Source organism: Geotrypetes seraphini, chromosome 5 (genome assembly GCF_902459505.1).
Source record: "Geotrypetes seraphini chromosome 5, aGeoSer1.1, whole genome shotgun sequence".
Lineage (NCBI taxonomy): Eukaryota > Metazoa > Chordata > Amphibia > Gymnophiona > Dermophiidae > Geotrypetes > Geotrypetes seraphini.
In genome coordinates, this window is record NC_047088.1 from 48,033,419 (window position 1) to 48,050,875 (window position 17,457).

General features: G+C 42.1%; 1 protein-coding gene across 2 annotated transcripts in view; it reads left to right on the forward strand.

Annotated features, from left to right (window-relative positions):
• The window catches only part of LOC117361374 (sodium- and chloride-dependent neutral and basic amino acid transporter B(0+)-like), a 284,301-nt gene that overhangs the window by 174,149 nt on the left and 92,695 nt on the right, over positions 1 to 17,457 (forward strand). For both annotated transcript variants that reach the window (XM_033946600.1, XM_033946601.1), the window contains 2 exons: positions 11,208 to 11,326; positions 13,138 to 13,237. In XM_033946600.1, coding sequence (XP_033802491.1) covers positions 11,208 to 11,326; positions 13,138 to 13,237 — 219 coding nt within the window. The remainder of the gene's footprint in view (positions 1 to 11,207; positions 11,327 to 13,137; positions 13,238 to 17,457) is intronic.

The window sequence follows — 17,457 nt, forward strand, 5'->3', positions numbered from 1 at the left end:
AAAATGATACCCCAATCAACATCCGGCATGTTAAAATCACCTATTAGTAAAACTTCCCCTTTTTTTTAGATATATTATGACATCATATATTAATAGGGAGGGGGGAGGGTTACAAATATAGGATTCGTTACATGAAGGAAGGGTTTTGAGGGAGGGTGGGGAGAGGGTTACATTTATATGTTTAGAATATAATGATAAGATATGCAAGTGCCTTATTTCATTGTGTTTATTATGAATATTGTACACTTGATGAAAGATTTTTAAAATGAATAAAGAATTTAAAAAAAAAAGATATATTATGAATGTCTATTATTAAATCTCTGTCCGTATTTTCCGTCTGTGAAGGCAGCCTGTATATCACACCAATGTAAATATATTTACTATTCCCTTTTTCCAAATTGATCCACAGTGCCTCTTCCTCACCCTGCAGATCCTGCAATTGTGTGGCTTTAATATGATCTTTAACATATAATACTATTCCCTCTCCTTTTCTTCCTACCCTGTCTTTCCTGAACATATTATCGCCCAGTATAACTACATCCCAGTCATGGTTCTCCATGAATATGTGTTGAATGGCCATACACCCACTGTACACATGGACTAGTTTACTGTAATTTAGACCAGTTCCTCATATCTTGTTTAACTGTACATAGAACTTGTCTTGAGTTTAGCCACTGAAGGCTGCTGGTAAACCTTCAAGGAAATGGCCTCATGACAACCCAATTGCTGTATATAAAGTAGATTTATTAATAATAATCAAAGATCAGCTTTACATGAACCAAAGGTACAGCAGATTGGGTCAACGAATGACATACACAAAATAGTCGGCCTTTCTGATAAGTGATATCCATCCTGAAGCTTAAACCAGCCGGTATGCTACTTTTATACCCTAGTTTATCCCAGGACAAGCAGGCAGCATATTCTCACGTATGGTGACATCCCCGACGGAGCCCCGATACGGACCACTTTAAAAGTGCATCGCCACTTTAAGATCTTAGAAGGTTCGCGATAGCCCGAACCACGCATGCGCGAGTGCCTTCCCGCCCGATGCAGGGTGTGCGGTCCCTCAGTTTTTTCGTTTCTGTGGAGCTAAGAAGTCAGTTTTCTATTCTTTTATTTTTCTTCTTTTATTTTTTTTTTTAAACCAAGATATTTTATATTCTTTGTTTTTTTCTTTTCCTATTGTGGGCTTTGGTTCAGCAGGCCTTTATGGATTGCCCTAGCTTTTGTTTCTCCTATGGCTGTCTTACCATTCCTGGCCCTTCCGCTGATAATTCTCATGGGCAGTTGCTGTGCTCGGGCACTTGCGGTCACCACCATCCACCACTCCTTCTCGCAGTGTCGGGCCCTCAACCTTACCAATTTTTGCTTCCTCTGCTTTTTTCTTCAGCAGCGCATTTCTACTCCGCTTCAACAGCAGCTCCTGTTCCACGCCATCAGGAATCCGGTGCCCACTGCTTTTCCGACACCGGGCCATATTAATGAAGCCCTCACCGACATCAACGCTGAGAGTGGATTTCCTTATGCTGTCTGCGGTGTCTCACCTCCAGTGGGTAAGTTTGCTGCCTAACCTTTCCCTGCTCTCTCTGCACTTCGAGTAATAGCAGCAGTGAGTCTAATCCTGCCGACCTCTAACAGCCCTCCTCTTGCTCCACTTCATTATCGATGAATGCTTTGATACCAGCATTCTCATCTCTGGAGCGTCGAGCGGCGCTGAAGGTACCAGCTGATAAAGTCCAATGGTACCGGTGCTTTTCTCTAATGCAGCGCATAGCACAATTCCTGCAAGAGGACTTACGGAAGGATTTTCGGCTGCTTATGCCGACTCCCGTGTCTACATTGACTCTCTTGGTTCAGGTTAAGTCTGAGCCAACGCCTCCGGTAGTACCTACCCGGGAGTTTTCAGTAGCGGCAACGATTCTGGTAGTGGCACCAACATTGACGGTCTCCTGACACCGATCTTCTCCTCCATATCGGTACCGTCTACCAAAGCTCTTCACAAGTCAAAGCATTTGGAGCTTTTGGTACCATCTGTTCGGCACCGCCCCGCATTACTAGAGATTCAGATTTCTCAGGTGTTTTTGAACAGGAAATTTTGCTCTTCGACGTTGAATGTTCCTCAGGGAGTAATTCTACTTGCCTTTCTTCTCAGGAAGCTCCTTTACCACATTTCTCCTGGAGAAGTTAGGGCTTTATCCATTCCTTTAGAGGCGGATTCTAAAGCATCTAAACAATTCTTAGATACTTTAGTTTTAATCATCCACCAAGGTAGTTCTTCCAACTTTGAAACTCTGCTTACAGTACCGGTGGCTTCATGCTCTTAGGACTACCTATACAGGATGGTTCCCTTTTCATATTTGATGCACCTCCACTTCCTTATACATCTCTTCTCAGGAGTGAGTGTCTATGCCTTTGTACCTCCTATCAGAGAGGATAAGACTTTACATCGGTTTGGCTCATGTCACAATCAGAATGCTATCTTGGCCAACCAGTCTGATATTTCCCTTTGCCTTTTACCTGAACCATTTGGTGCAACAACTAGCCATGTTCCAAAATATCTTCTGGAATATAAACTCCTAGTTTTTTCAATATTTTATTTCAATCTTGCTTCACCTTTGCAAGTGCATGGTTGGATCAGCACAGGCCGCCTTTGCCTTGGTTTCTTGTGCGGCAGCATTGCTATGAGGCACCTTGCCTGGCTTGGGGGGGTCTCAGTTGGCCATTGCACACCACGACAGCCTCCTAAATGCACCTTGTTTAGGGGACAAATTATTGCCCTTTCATGGAAAAGGCTTCTCAGCTGTTCTCTGCCACGAGCCCAGATAGGACACTCTGGGCATGTCCACCATGAAGCCTCCTCCTTCTCGGCCCTTTATACCTTTGATTCTGTTCCAGTCTCATTCCAGGAGACAGTCACAACAGCAACTAAGTCAGCAACAACATCCATACAGCCTTTTTTTAAATTTTTAAGATTTTTCAAATTTATACAAGCATACAATCTTGTCACAGAAAGTAGGGTTACAATAAGGAACAAATTATAATAAAGAAAATAATCCTGAAAACTTCAAGTACAATTATTGTCTCTCTATTTAAACCTCCATTAAAAGGAAAGAGACCTAGAAAGAAAGGCAAGATGTAAGAAAAATCAACAGGAATAAAGGAAATATATTATAAAGAAAAGTTAGATTCCAACTGACAGATATAAGTGCTAATTATTAATTAGTTTCTGCTGCATCAACCCTTAAGGGTGTAGAGATTGCTATTGGAACTGGAGGTTTCCTTGATTCCAAAAAACTTTTCAAGTGCTCAGGGTTAAAGAATACATATGTTTTCTCCTCCAATTTTATAACACACTTACAAGGAAATTGCAAAAAGAATGTCCCTTTAAGGTCTACTACAGGGGTAGGCAACTTCCGTCCTTGAGGGCCGGAATCCAGTTAGGTTTTCAGGATTTCCCTAATGAATATGCATGAAATCTATTTGCATGCACTGCTTTCAATGCATATTCATTGGGGAAATCCTGAAAACCCGACTGGATTCCGGCCCTCGAGGACCGGAGTTGCCCACCCCTGGTCTACTACCTGAGATTTAAAGGCTAAAAAAGTCTTTCTTCTCTGTTGAGTAGACATACAAAGGTCAGGAAATATTTTGACTGAATAGCCCTTAAATTTTACATCTTTAGCCCTGAAATACATTTGTAAGATCCAGTCTCTATCATACGCTAATGCAGTGGTTCCCAAAGCTGTCCTGGGGGACCCCCAGCCAGTCAGGTTTTCAAGATATCCCTAATGAATATGCATGAGAGAGATTTGCATATAATGGAAGTGACAGGTATGCAAATCTCTCTCATGCATATTCATTAGGGATATCTTGAAAACCTGACTGGCTGGGGGTCCCCCAGGACAGCTTTGGGAACTACTGCTCTAATGCAAAAGCATCAATAAGTGTCGCTTTATTAAGAGCCATATCAGAATTCTCAAACAAACCAGTAACATCCAAATTGGCTTAATGGTTCTGATCTGTATTTAATTTTTTCAGTGGACTTCCCAAGTTAATATAGTACACTTTAATTATTGGAGGCATGGATTCTTTCAACTTTTTTAACATCTCTATAGGCCGATATAAAAAAGATTGTGGAAAATTCAAAAATCTTAAATTCAGTCTTCGTTCATAATTTTCAAGTCTTTCAATTCTCTGATGAACATTTAGATTATCCTTTACCAAAGTCACTTGTGTCTCCTTTACCTTTTCTACAGTTTTCTTTAATTCCTGAACTTGGGAGTCCACCTTAGCCACAGTATCCCCAGTTTGTTTAACATAAAGGTGAACCAATTCAGGGAGTTGTAGAACTTTATCTAAACGTTCAAATAATTTCACCTCCAAATTCTCAACAGCTTCCCATACCTCCTTCAGGGATATATTGTCCGGTCTTTCCTTCAACCTAGTGAAGCTCCTTGTTCCAGCCTCAGTGACTCCATTTGCTGCAGGGTCGGACCTCCCAGGAATCTACTCAGGCCATCCCACCTCCGCTGCATCTGAGCCGATTTCCCCAGCTGGTAACTGCTCCACGTCTGTTGTTATGAAAGGTAGAGTCCCAGCACTGGAACCTGGTATGGCAACTTCTTCGGTATCCGTACTGGAGCTTCCCCTCGACCTCTGTGTTTCACTTCCTGGTTGAAGTGGATTGTCGCGGTCTTCGGGGCTCAGTGAAGCCTCAGCTGCACTGCGGGCGAAATCTCCTCTATGTTGATTGCCATTACTCTGAAATTCTTCTTTAGCACTTTTCGGTAAGAGGAAGCTCTCCAGCGTTCGTTGTCCCAATACTGGGGGTGATGTCGGTTCGGCTGGGATCGAACACGGTTTCACCTTCCTCTTAACCATGTTCTTCTTTAGGCAGTATCAAACGCTGGTCAGAGCATCCTCTCACTGCTCCATCTCCGCTGCCATCTTGCCCAGTTTAGAAGGCCTCATACAGCCTTTTTTGACGTGTTTATTCAGAATAATCAATCTCCCCTTTTTTCCAGTTAACGCCTCAACCCATTGAAGGCTATCTTCAGTTATTCATAGATTGTTGAGAGCTCATCACCTCAGATCTATGGATTTTCACTATTATGTGTCAGGGTTACATACTCAATTTTCACATCCTGCCTTCAGACCATCTCCTAAACGAGTCTGTTTTGGACTTTTCATAGTCCTCCCTTCTTCTTCAGGAGGATAAATCTCTTCTTCTGCTTAATCCCATCAAGGAAGTTTCCTTCGATCAGAGGGGTCAGGCATTTTCCTCCCATTCCTTCTAGGTACCCAAGTATGCTGACGGTTTGAGACCCATCCTGACTCTCAGACCTCTCAACCTATTTATAGTCAAGGAGAAATTCAGGATGCTTTTCCTTGCCCTGCTTTCTCCTCTCCTATTTTGGAATGACTGGCTCTGCTATCTAGATTCCACGGAAGCCTACACGCATATTCCAATCCATCCGGCTTCCAAGGAGTACCTTTTAACTCAATTGGTGTCTTTACCAGTACAAGGTACTTCCTTTTGGCCTGGCATGTTTTCCTAGAGTCTTCACAAAGTGCCTATGTTTAGTGGCCGCATATCCCCAATCTCAGGCCTTCAAGTCTTTCTTTACCCGGATGACTGGTTGATGTAGGCTGTTTAATTTCAGGACGTGGTCTAAGTAACATCTCAGACCATTTTCTTTTCTTCAGTCACTAGGATTCTAAGTCAACTTCCCCAAATCACATCTCTCTCCAACTCAACGTCTGCAGTTCATTGGGACTATCCTAGACTCTACTCTCATGAGAGCTTTTCTTCCTCCAAATCGCCTTCAGGCTCTCATCCATCTTTGTCAGCAATTGCTTCCTCTTCAATCCATCTCTGTCAGACACCTGATGGTTCTTCTAGGCCACACTGTCCATGTAACACCATTGGCAAGGCTGCATCTTCGCCCTCCTCAGTGGACCCTTGCTTCTCAGTGGTCTCAAGTGACGGCTCGCCTCTCACAAGATTTATATGTGACATCCTCTCTTCTGCAGTCGCTTTCATGCTGGATGGCCTCTTCCAATCTATCCAGAGGTCTCCTTTTTTTACTTGCCCCCTTATCACAAGGTCATCACGACAGACGCATCTCCTTGTGTCTGGGGGACTCACATGGACGATCTTCAGACTCAGGGTCTTTGGACTGCTGGGAGCGGAAATTTCACATTAATTTCCTGGAACTCAGCAATGTTTTTATGCCCTCAAGGTCTTCCATCATCTACTCTCCCCTCAAGTCCTCCTCCTTCGCACAGATAATCAAGTAGCTATATACTACATAAACGAGCAAGGAGGCAGGGGTTCTCTCCTGTTGTGTCAGGAGGCCCCAAAAAATCTGGACTTGGGCGACAGCTCGCAATCTTTCTTGAAAGCTGTCTACATTGAAGGGGAGACGAATTCCCTAGTAGTCAACCTCAGCAGAATTCATCAGCTTCATAAATGGACTCTCAACTCTGAAATTCTCCAGTCCATCTTTGTTCAATGGGGCACTCCTCAAGTGGACTTGTTTGCGACTCCTCACAATCACCGGTTGCCCCAGTTTTGCTCCAGCCTTTCCTCTCCTCTCTGTTTGGAAGCAGAGGCCTTTCTCCTGGCTGGGATGGGTCTGATTTTCTATAAGCATTCCCTCCATTTCCTCTCATGTTGAGAACTCTGTTCAAGCTCAAGAGAGAACCAGCCACCATGACTCTCTTTGCTCCATGGTGGCCCTGGCAACATTAGTTATTATCTGGCTATTTGAATAAGAAACCAAAAACTGGACTTAGAAATATTTGGAGCATTGAGATTAAGCATCAAATTAATGCATATAAATGGCCACATATTTGGTCTTAGAGGATGAAATGTACAATGTCTGCATCTATGAAGCAAACGTGGTTTTTCCTGTTGCATAGAGCACTCTGGACCCCTGTTTGTTTACAAAAATTGGATTGCTCTAAGTCTAATAGATGTTGGCATTGTCATCTCGAGGCTGGAACTTTAGATCATTTATTGTTTCATTGTCCATTTATTAAAGACTTTTGGCAGTCAATTTGGGATCAAATAAATTGTATGCTAGAAAATCATGTAGCATTGTCATATGACACAGTTTTATTTGGCATGTCTATGAGAGCTAAAAATCAATTATCCTCTAATAATAAAAACTTTTAATGATTTTAACAGGTGTTGCCGTTCAACAAATAACATATAATTGGAAAGATTGTAAAAGATTAAACTATTGTTTTTAGTGGAACTCGGTGTGTCACATGTATAAAATAGAACGAGCGTTAGCAGTTCAAAAAGGATATTTTAATAAATTTAAGGATGTGTGGGGGCCATTAATAAGTTAATGAATAAATAGCATTTTCCCCTATTTACTATATAAATAGGGAAAAATGGGTGGGGGTAGGTTTTTGAAGTTTAATAACAAATTATAGAACAAATGGTATATGTTATTATATAATGTAGTATGTATTTGCTTGAATACAATTTGGGGGGGGGGGGGGTTGGGGTTAAATCTTCTTTTTGAGAAATGGTAGAGTTTCAAGTGATGTTGTATATTCATTTCCGCTCCAGGGAGCCCATTTCTCTTCCAGTTTTTCCTGCTCTGCTTACTCAGAATCAGGATTCAAGTAATAACAAGCTTTTATTATGACAGGAGTTGCCATACAACATATTACCAACAATCGGAAAAATTACGATAGGCTTAACTACACATTTTGGTGGAATTCGCTATGTCATATTTATAAAATGGAAAGAACAATTGCCATACAAAAGAGGAATTATAATAATTTTAAAAAGATTTGGGGGCCATTAACAAATTATTGTAATGAATAGACTTAATTTTCCACTGAAAGTACATTTATACGTATTGGGAGGGGGGAGGGTGGAAAGTTATTTTAAAGGTCTTATTAATAGATAAGAATACAATATGTATATGATATTTTGAATTAAATTACTTTGTGGGAAGAGTGGGTGGGGAGAGATTAAATTTATGTATGTAAAATCATAATTAAATGAATTTCAAGTGATGTGTATAAGTTTCAATGGTGATGTAATATTGTGTACTTGATGTAAGATGAAAAAATGAATAAAGAATTAAAAAAAAAAAAGAAACAGGAATCACTCTACATCCAACCTGCAATCACTACACCTGACCACTTGGTTTCTCTCAGGCTGAATCCATCTCACTTGTATCTTTCTCAGCCTATTCATCAAATTCTTGGTGCATCCAGGAAACTAGCCACTCAGCTATGTTATCAACAAAAGTGGACTAGGTTCTCTTCCTGGTGTCTTCTTCTTCATCATCATGATCCAACTTCATTATAAGTGCATTTGGTGTTGGATTATCTGCTTCTTCTGTATGTTTCTGGCCTCTAAGCTACATCTGTCAGAGTCCATCTCAGCGCCCTTATAGCTTTTCACTCGCCAGTCGAGGGTAAACCTCTTACTGCTCATCCTTTGGTCTCCAGATTCATGACAGAACTTTTCAATGTGAAACCACCTTTCAAGCCTCCACCTGTCGTCTGGGACCTTAATGTGGTCCTTTCCAGTTTGATGAAGTCCTCATTTGAACCAATGGCCACAGCTCATCTTTAGTTTCTTAACTGGAAAGTGGTCTTCCTTATTGCTCTCACCACTGCCAGGAGGGTCAGTGAGTTACAAACATTAGCAGCAGATCCACCCTTCACAGTTTTTCATCATGGCAAGATAGTTCTGCGTACACGTCCAAAATTTCTTCCAAAAGTTGTCAATGAATTCCCTCTTAATCAGTCCATTGTTCTACCAGTGTTTTCCCCTAAGCCTCTTTCTCATGCTGGAGTACTCGCTTTGCATACTTTGGACTGTACACAAGCTTTGCCCTCTTACATTGACCGAACAAAGCCACATTGAACATCTCCCCAACTGTTTATCTCTATTAATCTTAATAAGTTGGGAAATCCTGTTTCTAAAAGAACTATTTCCTACCAGCTGGGCTGCCTGCATCTCATTCTCTTATGCTCAGACTGGACTGGCACTGGACAGTCAAGTCACAGGCCACAAATTAGAGCTATGGCAGCTTCTGTGGCATTCCTCAGCTCTACTCCTATTGAGGAACTCTGTACAGCTACCATCTGGTCCTCAGTTCATACCTTTACTTCTCACTATTGTCTGGAGTCTTTTTCCAGACTGGATGGGCACTTCGGCCAATCTATATTTTAAAAATGTATTTTCTTATGGCCAACTCTCCCACCATCCCATTTCTGTTAGCTTGGAGGTCACCGATACATGAGAATATGCAGCCTGCTTGTCCTGGGATAAAGCACAGTTACTTACTGTAACAGGTGTTATCCAGGGGCAGCAGGCAGAATTTCTCACAACCCACCCGCCTCCCCAGGCTGGCTTCTTAGCTGGCTTATCTTAACTGAGGGACCGTGCACCCTGCATCGGGCGGGAAGCCACTCACGCATGTGCGGTTCAGGCTATCGTGAACTTTCTAAGATCTTAAAGTGGTCGATATCAGGACTCCGTCAGTGACATCACCTATACGTGAGAATATCTGCCTGCTGTCCCTAGATAACACCTGTTATGGTAAGTAACTGTGTTATAGTGACCTAAGGTTATCAGTGTCACCTGACTTTAGATTTCATACTTAATTTCTATTGATTTGTTATATTTGTCACTTGCATTGATTGGATGATACATATTACTGATTAGGCCAATGAAGATTAGGAAACTTGCTACTAAGTGTCAAATGTGACTTACTTCCCTATTTCCCATGACAATGTATTTTTAATACTGAGGTCAATAATTCTTCCTCACCACCCATCTATTTATCCCAACTGACTTTGTGCTGCTCATCTTGTTGTCATCTACATAGGTGCACTTGGCCCTTGGCTACATAGTAAGATGTTTCATTGTATTATAGGAACAGCATTAGAATCATATCTGTGTTATTCAAACGGTCTCCTGTATACTTATTAAGTGTTCCATGGCTAGTATGCTGACATTTTATCTAAGTTATTTGAATGTTCTATGCAGTCTATTATCATATTGTTTATATTGTATTAGATGACTTCCACTATAAGCATACTGCCTAATTATCTGTTTCTCGTTTGTTTTAATTATTATGTATGTTACCTTGTAACCCGTTCTGAGCTCTTTGGGGAGGATGGGATATAAAGAGAAATAAATAAATATTGTATTGACATTTATCATATCTCTTGTTATATGATTGTTCTATAGTGCTGTTGAAAGTATATATTTTTGATATTGTTTCATGTTAATCCTAAATACTAGGCTTCAAATTGCCATTTCCAAGTTTACCTCAATGACTGTATTTGTTTATACTTGTATTTCATCATTTTAATATTGTTACGATGTTAGCAAAACTGTAAGTTGTATGTTATATTGTACCTGCTATATATCACCTTGGGTGAATCTCTTCATAAAGATGGTTAATAAATCCCAATAAAATAAATTGGAGCTACACAGTCAGCAATTTATAAACCCATGAATAATTATCCTCTAATAATAATAATTGGATTATCATGGAGTATGTACATGATAGAGACCAATTGCGGATCCAATGGGCTCCTCCAAGGTATATTTCTTTTCCTGTTGCCCAGAGGATCAATATTTTACTGGCATTTATCTTGATTGTGTAGTTCCCGTGGTATCAGCAGCACATTTCTAGTCTCTGTTCCCCTAGTCAAATGTTGAGTCCTTGGTGATCTTCACACTGGCCTAGAAAAATAAGTGCTGTTTTCCTGGCCCCCTACATAATAATGGTACAAAAAATAAATTGATATTCAGGTCATTTGGTCTGTTGTGTTTTATGATATTTCTCAAACAAATTTACCTCCCTATTAAAAATGGATGGAAAATACCACTGCTAAAATGAAAAATTCCTTTCCCATTGACATGGATGGAATTGAATGAAAAATGAAACAAACTTAAACAGAACAGGTGATTGAGCCAACAATGAATTAGACCAAACATTTCTTCTGTGCACGTCCCCTTCTTTCAGATGGGAAATGAGACAAAACGATAGAGCTAATATACTTGTAAAATGATGGCACAATCCTGTATAATTTATAGTTATCCTGTTAAATGCATTGATAAATGTATGCCCTTCCTGACAGATTTCTTTTGCTGAATGCTTTGCCTTGGAAGATATGCAGTATCCAATGCTCTTAAAACATATTGTCCTTTGCAGAAACAGTCACAACAGCTATTGAAGATGCTTTCCCAAAAGCAATGAAACAAAAGAGAATTTATATCACTACTGGTTGTTGTGCTCTTTTATTTCTTCTTGGTCTCCCCTGTGTCACTCAGGTATAGTAACAGCCAACTGTTCATTGTATTAACCCGAGCATTGGTTCAACTTGGTGAAATTTAAATTGCATATCAGCTGGTGTGTATCTGCTTCATTAAAGGAAGATAATATATAAAAGTGGTATGTAATTGACCTCTATGAATGATATAAAAAGACTACTAAAATTTGAAGCAGCTACATCATGCCTGCAACACCTATATACACATATGTTGATGGAATTTACTCTCTCATTACTGTATACTCGATATGGTCTTCTTTGTCAAAGGCTTTGAACAATCAAAGCCTGATCAGTACTTGGTGGTCAAGCAAAAGTATAAAAATATACAAATAATTTATCCATACATGACATTATCATATATATTTAGGGCTCCTTTTACTAAGCTGTGTTAGTGTTTTTAGCGCACGTAGCATTTTAGCGCACGCTAAACCCGCGCTACGTGGCTAGAACTAATGCCAGCTCAATGCTGATATTAAGGTCTAGTGCGCGGAGCAATTTAGCGCGTGCTATTCCACGCGTTAAAGCCTTAATGCGGCTTAGTAAAAGGAGCCCTTAGTTATCTATCTGTCCATCTATATGCTTCTCTATTGATTGTAATGATCAAGGTGATAGTGCCTTTCATCAGTCGTCAAATCCAGGTCTAATTGTTCCTAGTTTTCCTGAACAATCCTAGAATGTTGGGAGGATAAAAACCTGGGCAGGACTAGAACTGGGGGAGGGAAAAGTCAGAAGCTATATGGGAACACCTTATAGAATTGGGTTCAATTCCCATTGCAGCTCCTTATATCCCTGGGAAAGTCACTTAACCTTCCATTAAACTCAATTTAAAAAATTTATGCTTACATTGAATCATTTTTTTTCTTTGATATTACTGGGTGCTAGACCATAGAAGTCTGCCTGGAACTACTGGAGTTACTGTTAAGTTGTATATAAAGAAGGGCTGGGGAGGGGGCTGTTGTTGGGTTTTTTTTAATAAACATAAAGCTTTATACCTTGGATTCTAACTGCTGGACTGGAGCTGCTATTGAAGCTCACTCCAGCCTATCCAAACCATCACATCATTTGCAGAATACAGACAAACAAGCTACTTAACTGGTCAATGGCCATTTCTGGCCAGTTAAATCATTTTGAATATCAGCCAATAAGTGTTTACTCACAACCAGTGGCATAGCAAGGGTGAGAGACTCCCAGGGTAGTGGCGCCCCTCTCCCACACTCCACCTTCACATGCTCCTTCTGCCCCACCTATCCTGCCCCTCCTCCTGCTGCCACTTCCCCCATATCTCTGTAAAATTCCTGGTGTGCGCAGCAACTCCCAAACTGCTGTTGCGCCAGTGTCAGCTCTTCCTATGATGTCACTTCCTAGGTGTGGGTCCAGAAAGTGACATAAGAGTAAGAGCCAATGCTGGTATGACATCAAGTTGGGGGTTACAGCTCATGCCAGGAACATTACAGAGGTACCGGGGAAGGGAAGTGGTGTGTATGTGTGGGAGCGGAGGGGCGGGTAAGGAGTGGGAGGACAGAGAGGAAGACAGGTGACTGCACCTCACCAAACGGCGCCCAGGGTGGAACGCCACCCCTCCTCCCCACACACACACACATTACTACACTGCTCAAAACCTTTTATTTCAAAAAAGTGCAACCCAAAAGTTTTAATAAATTGGTCAACCGAAACGGCCAGCCCAGTAAGTATCCAATTGTCTCCAGGATCAATTCAGCTTCTAAAAATGTGTTACAAATCAACAATGGCTGGTTAATGATGCTAAGACCTTAATAAATGCAATATGTAGTGATTACATTTTTCCTTCTTTAGGCAGGAATATATTGGTTAGTTTTGATCGATACATTCTGTGGTGGATGGAATCTTCTTTTTTCTGCTGTATTGGAACTAATAGGAATCAGCTGGATATATGGTAAAATTTGTTGTCTCAATAAAACTATATTAACATGGGCTGTTAATATAGTTTATTATTTCATTAGACCATATTAATGATATACTAACACCACAGCTGACTGATTGCTCATTTGTTTGGAGAGGATGAAGTAGGGTTGTGAGATAGGGAGAGGGAGTGGACAGACAAATATTCACTTCTAAGGATGTACCTAAAGTTCTCAATTCTAAGAGGGGATTGCTCTATAGTGTTAATTTTCTGAGATACTGTATCCTCAAATATTTATTGTACTTTGAATGAGTGGAGATCCTATCAGATGCATATCTTCTTATAATTACCACTGTTCACTCTATAATTTTATTATTTCTCAAATTTTACATAATGTAGATAGGCTATTTTATATTAATATGGAATTCAGATAACACCCCTCTCCATGATTTTCTTAACCATTCTTTTTATTGTACATGTACAGTACAATAGCAGATTATGCCCTCACAATTCACTTCATTTGAAGAATATGTGGAAGATTTATACCTTACTCTACTGGCAATACTAGATAAGCATGCCGTGCTCATCACAAATTGCAGACCTTCCTCATAAAAGTCTCCTTTGTACTCACATCTCTTTTTTTTCCTCAGGTCCTAAGTTTGTAGGGCACAACAAATCTGGAGAAAAGCTAAAACAGTGTCTATTCTTGCTATCTTCAAAGACATGTATAAGGATTAATGGACAGCCCTTACGCATACTAAGAAGGAGTACTTTAACTGTCATCTTGCTCAGGCCATAAATTGTCCTCATATACTGTTTTTGCTGTTTTACAGTTTTTCCCCTATATTTTCTATTGATCCAGATTACGACCCACTGATTCTGCACTGAATTCCCTTACAATGACTTGGTAACAAAAGATATCATTTCGCACATCCCCGGGGCTAAATAGTTCCAACCCATTAGCTTCACATTCAGTGGGCTTATCACCCTGCTCAAACAACCACTTGCTACATGGTCCCTTTCACTGGTCTTTAACCTGCTGAACATCACTGGAATATTCTGCACTATCACTTCCTTAAATCCTTTCACTCCGTCCTCAGACCCCTGGCCAACTTTCTTAGTATAAAAAAAAAGCTCTCAAATTCACTTGCTCCTGTATTACTACCATTTCTTTGTTATAGCCTTGCCATGCCACTGGCTTGGAAGCACGCTTTCATTTGTCCCCTACTAAAGAAACCCAACCTCGATCAGTCTCTGCATACCATCTTCTGCCCAGTATCCAATCTCCCATTTTATCCTAAAGTTTTAGAGAAGATGGTCTTTTGTCAACTTACTATTTTTGTAGATTCCACCCCCTTCAAGCAGGATTTCATCTTCATCACAGGACCAAAATGACCTTATTAGTGTTGAATGATAATATCAGATCTTCACTCAATGCCCAGCAATCTGTGACTATTGTTTCTCTTGACTTATCTTCAGCATTTGATCTTGCTGATCACAGACTCCTCATTGAAAGACTACAATCAACCGGTATCACAGGATAAGTACTTGCATACTTCACAAGCTACTTCTCAAACAGAACTTATCCAGAAATACTGCGCCTTTAAAGGCTTGGCCCTAGCCTTCAAGACCTTCCACAAGTTGATACATGACATCAAAACTACAAATTTATGTCCCAAACAAATCACTGAGATCTCAAGCAGAGAGACAGCTCACATTACCACCTGGACGTTCACTCATAACTGAAACAGCCCGCAAACACTCTTATTCACAGTTTATACTAAGGGCCAGTATTACAAAGCCACACGGCAACAGCCCCGAAGCCCTTTAAATCTCTATGGGCTTCAGGGCCATTACCGTACTGCAGCCACTAGTGCGGCTTTGTAAAACAGGACCTAAGATTCATTAGATCGCTAGACAGTCTATGGAACTTCAGGAAGGCCATGAAAACCTTCCTCTTCATTAATCTAGCTCCTTAACGACCGACACTACTCATGGGAACTTAACTGCTGATCACCAATCATGTACTCACAACACTAAAACTTTATTACAGTTATGTTATCTTCTGTTAGTCCAATGAATGCTGTCCTAAAACTATGCTATGCCATGTAATATCTTATTTTTTTTAATAAATCTTTATTCGTTTTCAAAAATTACAACTAGTGTACAATAATCCATCAGAAATATATTAATTAATCACTTGACAATCTTATTTGTAATCTTCAAAATGCATAAATATAAAAAAAATCCCACCCCTCCCTCCCATATACTAATAATTAACAATTATCAATTATTATCATTCATACTCCCACCCTCCCTCTATTTTGTCCAATACTGAGGTGTTTAAGATGTCTGATCATTAGAATAAATAATCAATGGCCCCCAAATCTTTTTAAACTTATTATAATTACCTTGTTGTATAGCAAGCACCCTTTCCATTTTATAAATATGGCATACTGAATTCCACCAAAAAGTATAATTTAGTTTAGTATAATCTTTCCAATTTCCTGTAATCTGCTGAATGGCAACCCCTGTTAATATTAATAAAAGTTTATTATTATTCGCTGAAATTTGGCTTTTAAATCTCATTGCTGTACCAAATAATACAGTATCATATGAAAGGCCAACATTATTTTCTAACAAAGAATTAATTTGGGGCCAAATTAACTTCCAAAAGGTATTTATATAGGGACAGAAAAATATCAAATGATCTAATGTCCCAGCTTCTAAACCACAATGCCAGCATCTATTGGACCTTGAACTATCCAACTTCTGTAAACGAACTGGGGTCCATAAAGCTCTATGTAATAACTTCTACAAATGCTGCAAATTCTTCTAAGCTATGTCTGCCTAATATGTCTTTAACTACCGTATTTTCGCGGATATAACGCGCACCATTGTAAAACGCGCACAGGGGTATAGCGCGCAGAAATCACGATGATATGTACAAAAACTTTTCTATACCGCGCTCAGGCATATAACGCGCATGCTGCCCGACTCTCCTCTGGCCATCCCGACTCTCCTTTCGCTCTCCCCGACTCTCCTCTGGCCACCCCGACTCTCCTTTCGCCCTCCCCGACTCTCATCTGGTTGCCCCGACTCACCCTGACTTTCGGTGCACTGCCCCGACTCTCCTCTGGTTGCCCCGACTCACCGTTCACCCGCCCTGACTTTCGGTGCACTGCCCCGCCTCTCCGTGCCTGTCCCCCTTGAAGTCCTGTCCCCCCTTGAAGGTCTGCCTGTCCCCCCTTGAAGATCTGCCTGTCCCCCCTTGAAGTCCTGTCCCCATCCTGAAAGCCTGATGCCCCCCCTCGACGTCCGATTCTTCTCCCCCCTCGGCAGGACCACTCGCACCCCCACCCCGAAGGACCGCCGACTCCCCGACAATATTGGGCCAGGAGGGAGCCCAAATCCTCCTGGCCACGGCGACCCCCTAACCCCACCCCGCACTACATTACGGGCAGGAGGGATCCCAGGCCCTCCTGCCCTCGACGCAAACCCCCTCCCCCCAATGACCGCCCCCCCCCCCAGAACCTCCGCCCGTCCCCCGGCCGACCCGCGACCCCCCTGGCCGACCCCCACCCGCCTTCCCCGTACTTTGTGTAGTTGGGCCAGAAGGGAGCCCAAACCCTCCTGGCCACGGCGACCCCCTAACCCCACCCCGCACTACATTACGGGCAGGAGGGATCCCAGGCCCTCCTGCCCTCGACGCAAACCCCCCTTCCTCCAACGACCGCCCCCCCCCCCCAAGAACCTCCGACCGACCCGCGACCCCCCTGGCCGACCCCCCCACCCCCCTTCCCCGTACCTTTGGAAGTTGGCCGGACAGACGGGAGCCAAACCCGCCTGTCCGGCAGGCAGCCAACGAAGGAATGAGGCCGGATTGGCCCATCCGTCCTAAAGCTCCGCCTACTGGTGGGGCCTAAGGCGCGTGGGCCAATCAGAATAGGCCCTGGAGCCTTAGGTCCCACCTGGGGGCGCGGCCTGAGACACATGGTCGGGTTTGGCCCATGTGCCTCAGGCCGCGCCCCCAGGTGGGACCTAAGGCTCCAGGGCCTATTCTGATTGGCCCACGCGCCTTAGGCCCCACCAGTAGGCGGAGCTTTAGGACGGATGGGCCAATCCGGCCTCATTCCTTCGTTGGCTGCCTGCCGGACAGGCGGGTTTGGCTCCCGTCTGTCCGGCCAACTTCCAAAGGTACGGGGAAGGGGGGTGGGGGGGTCGGCCAGGGGGGTCGCGGGTCGGTCGGAGGT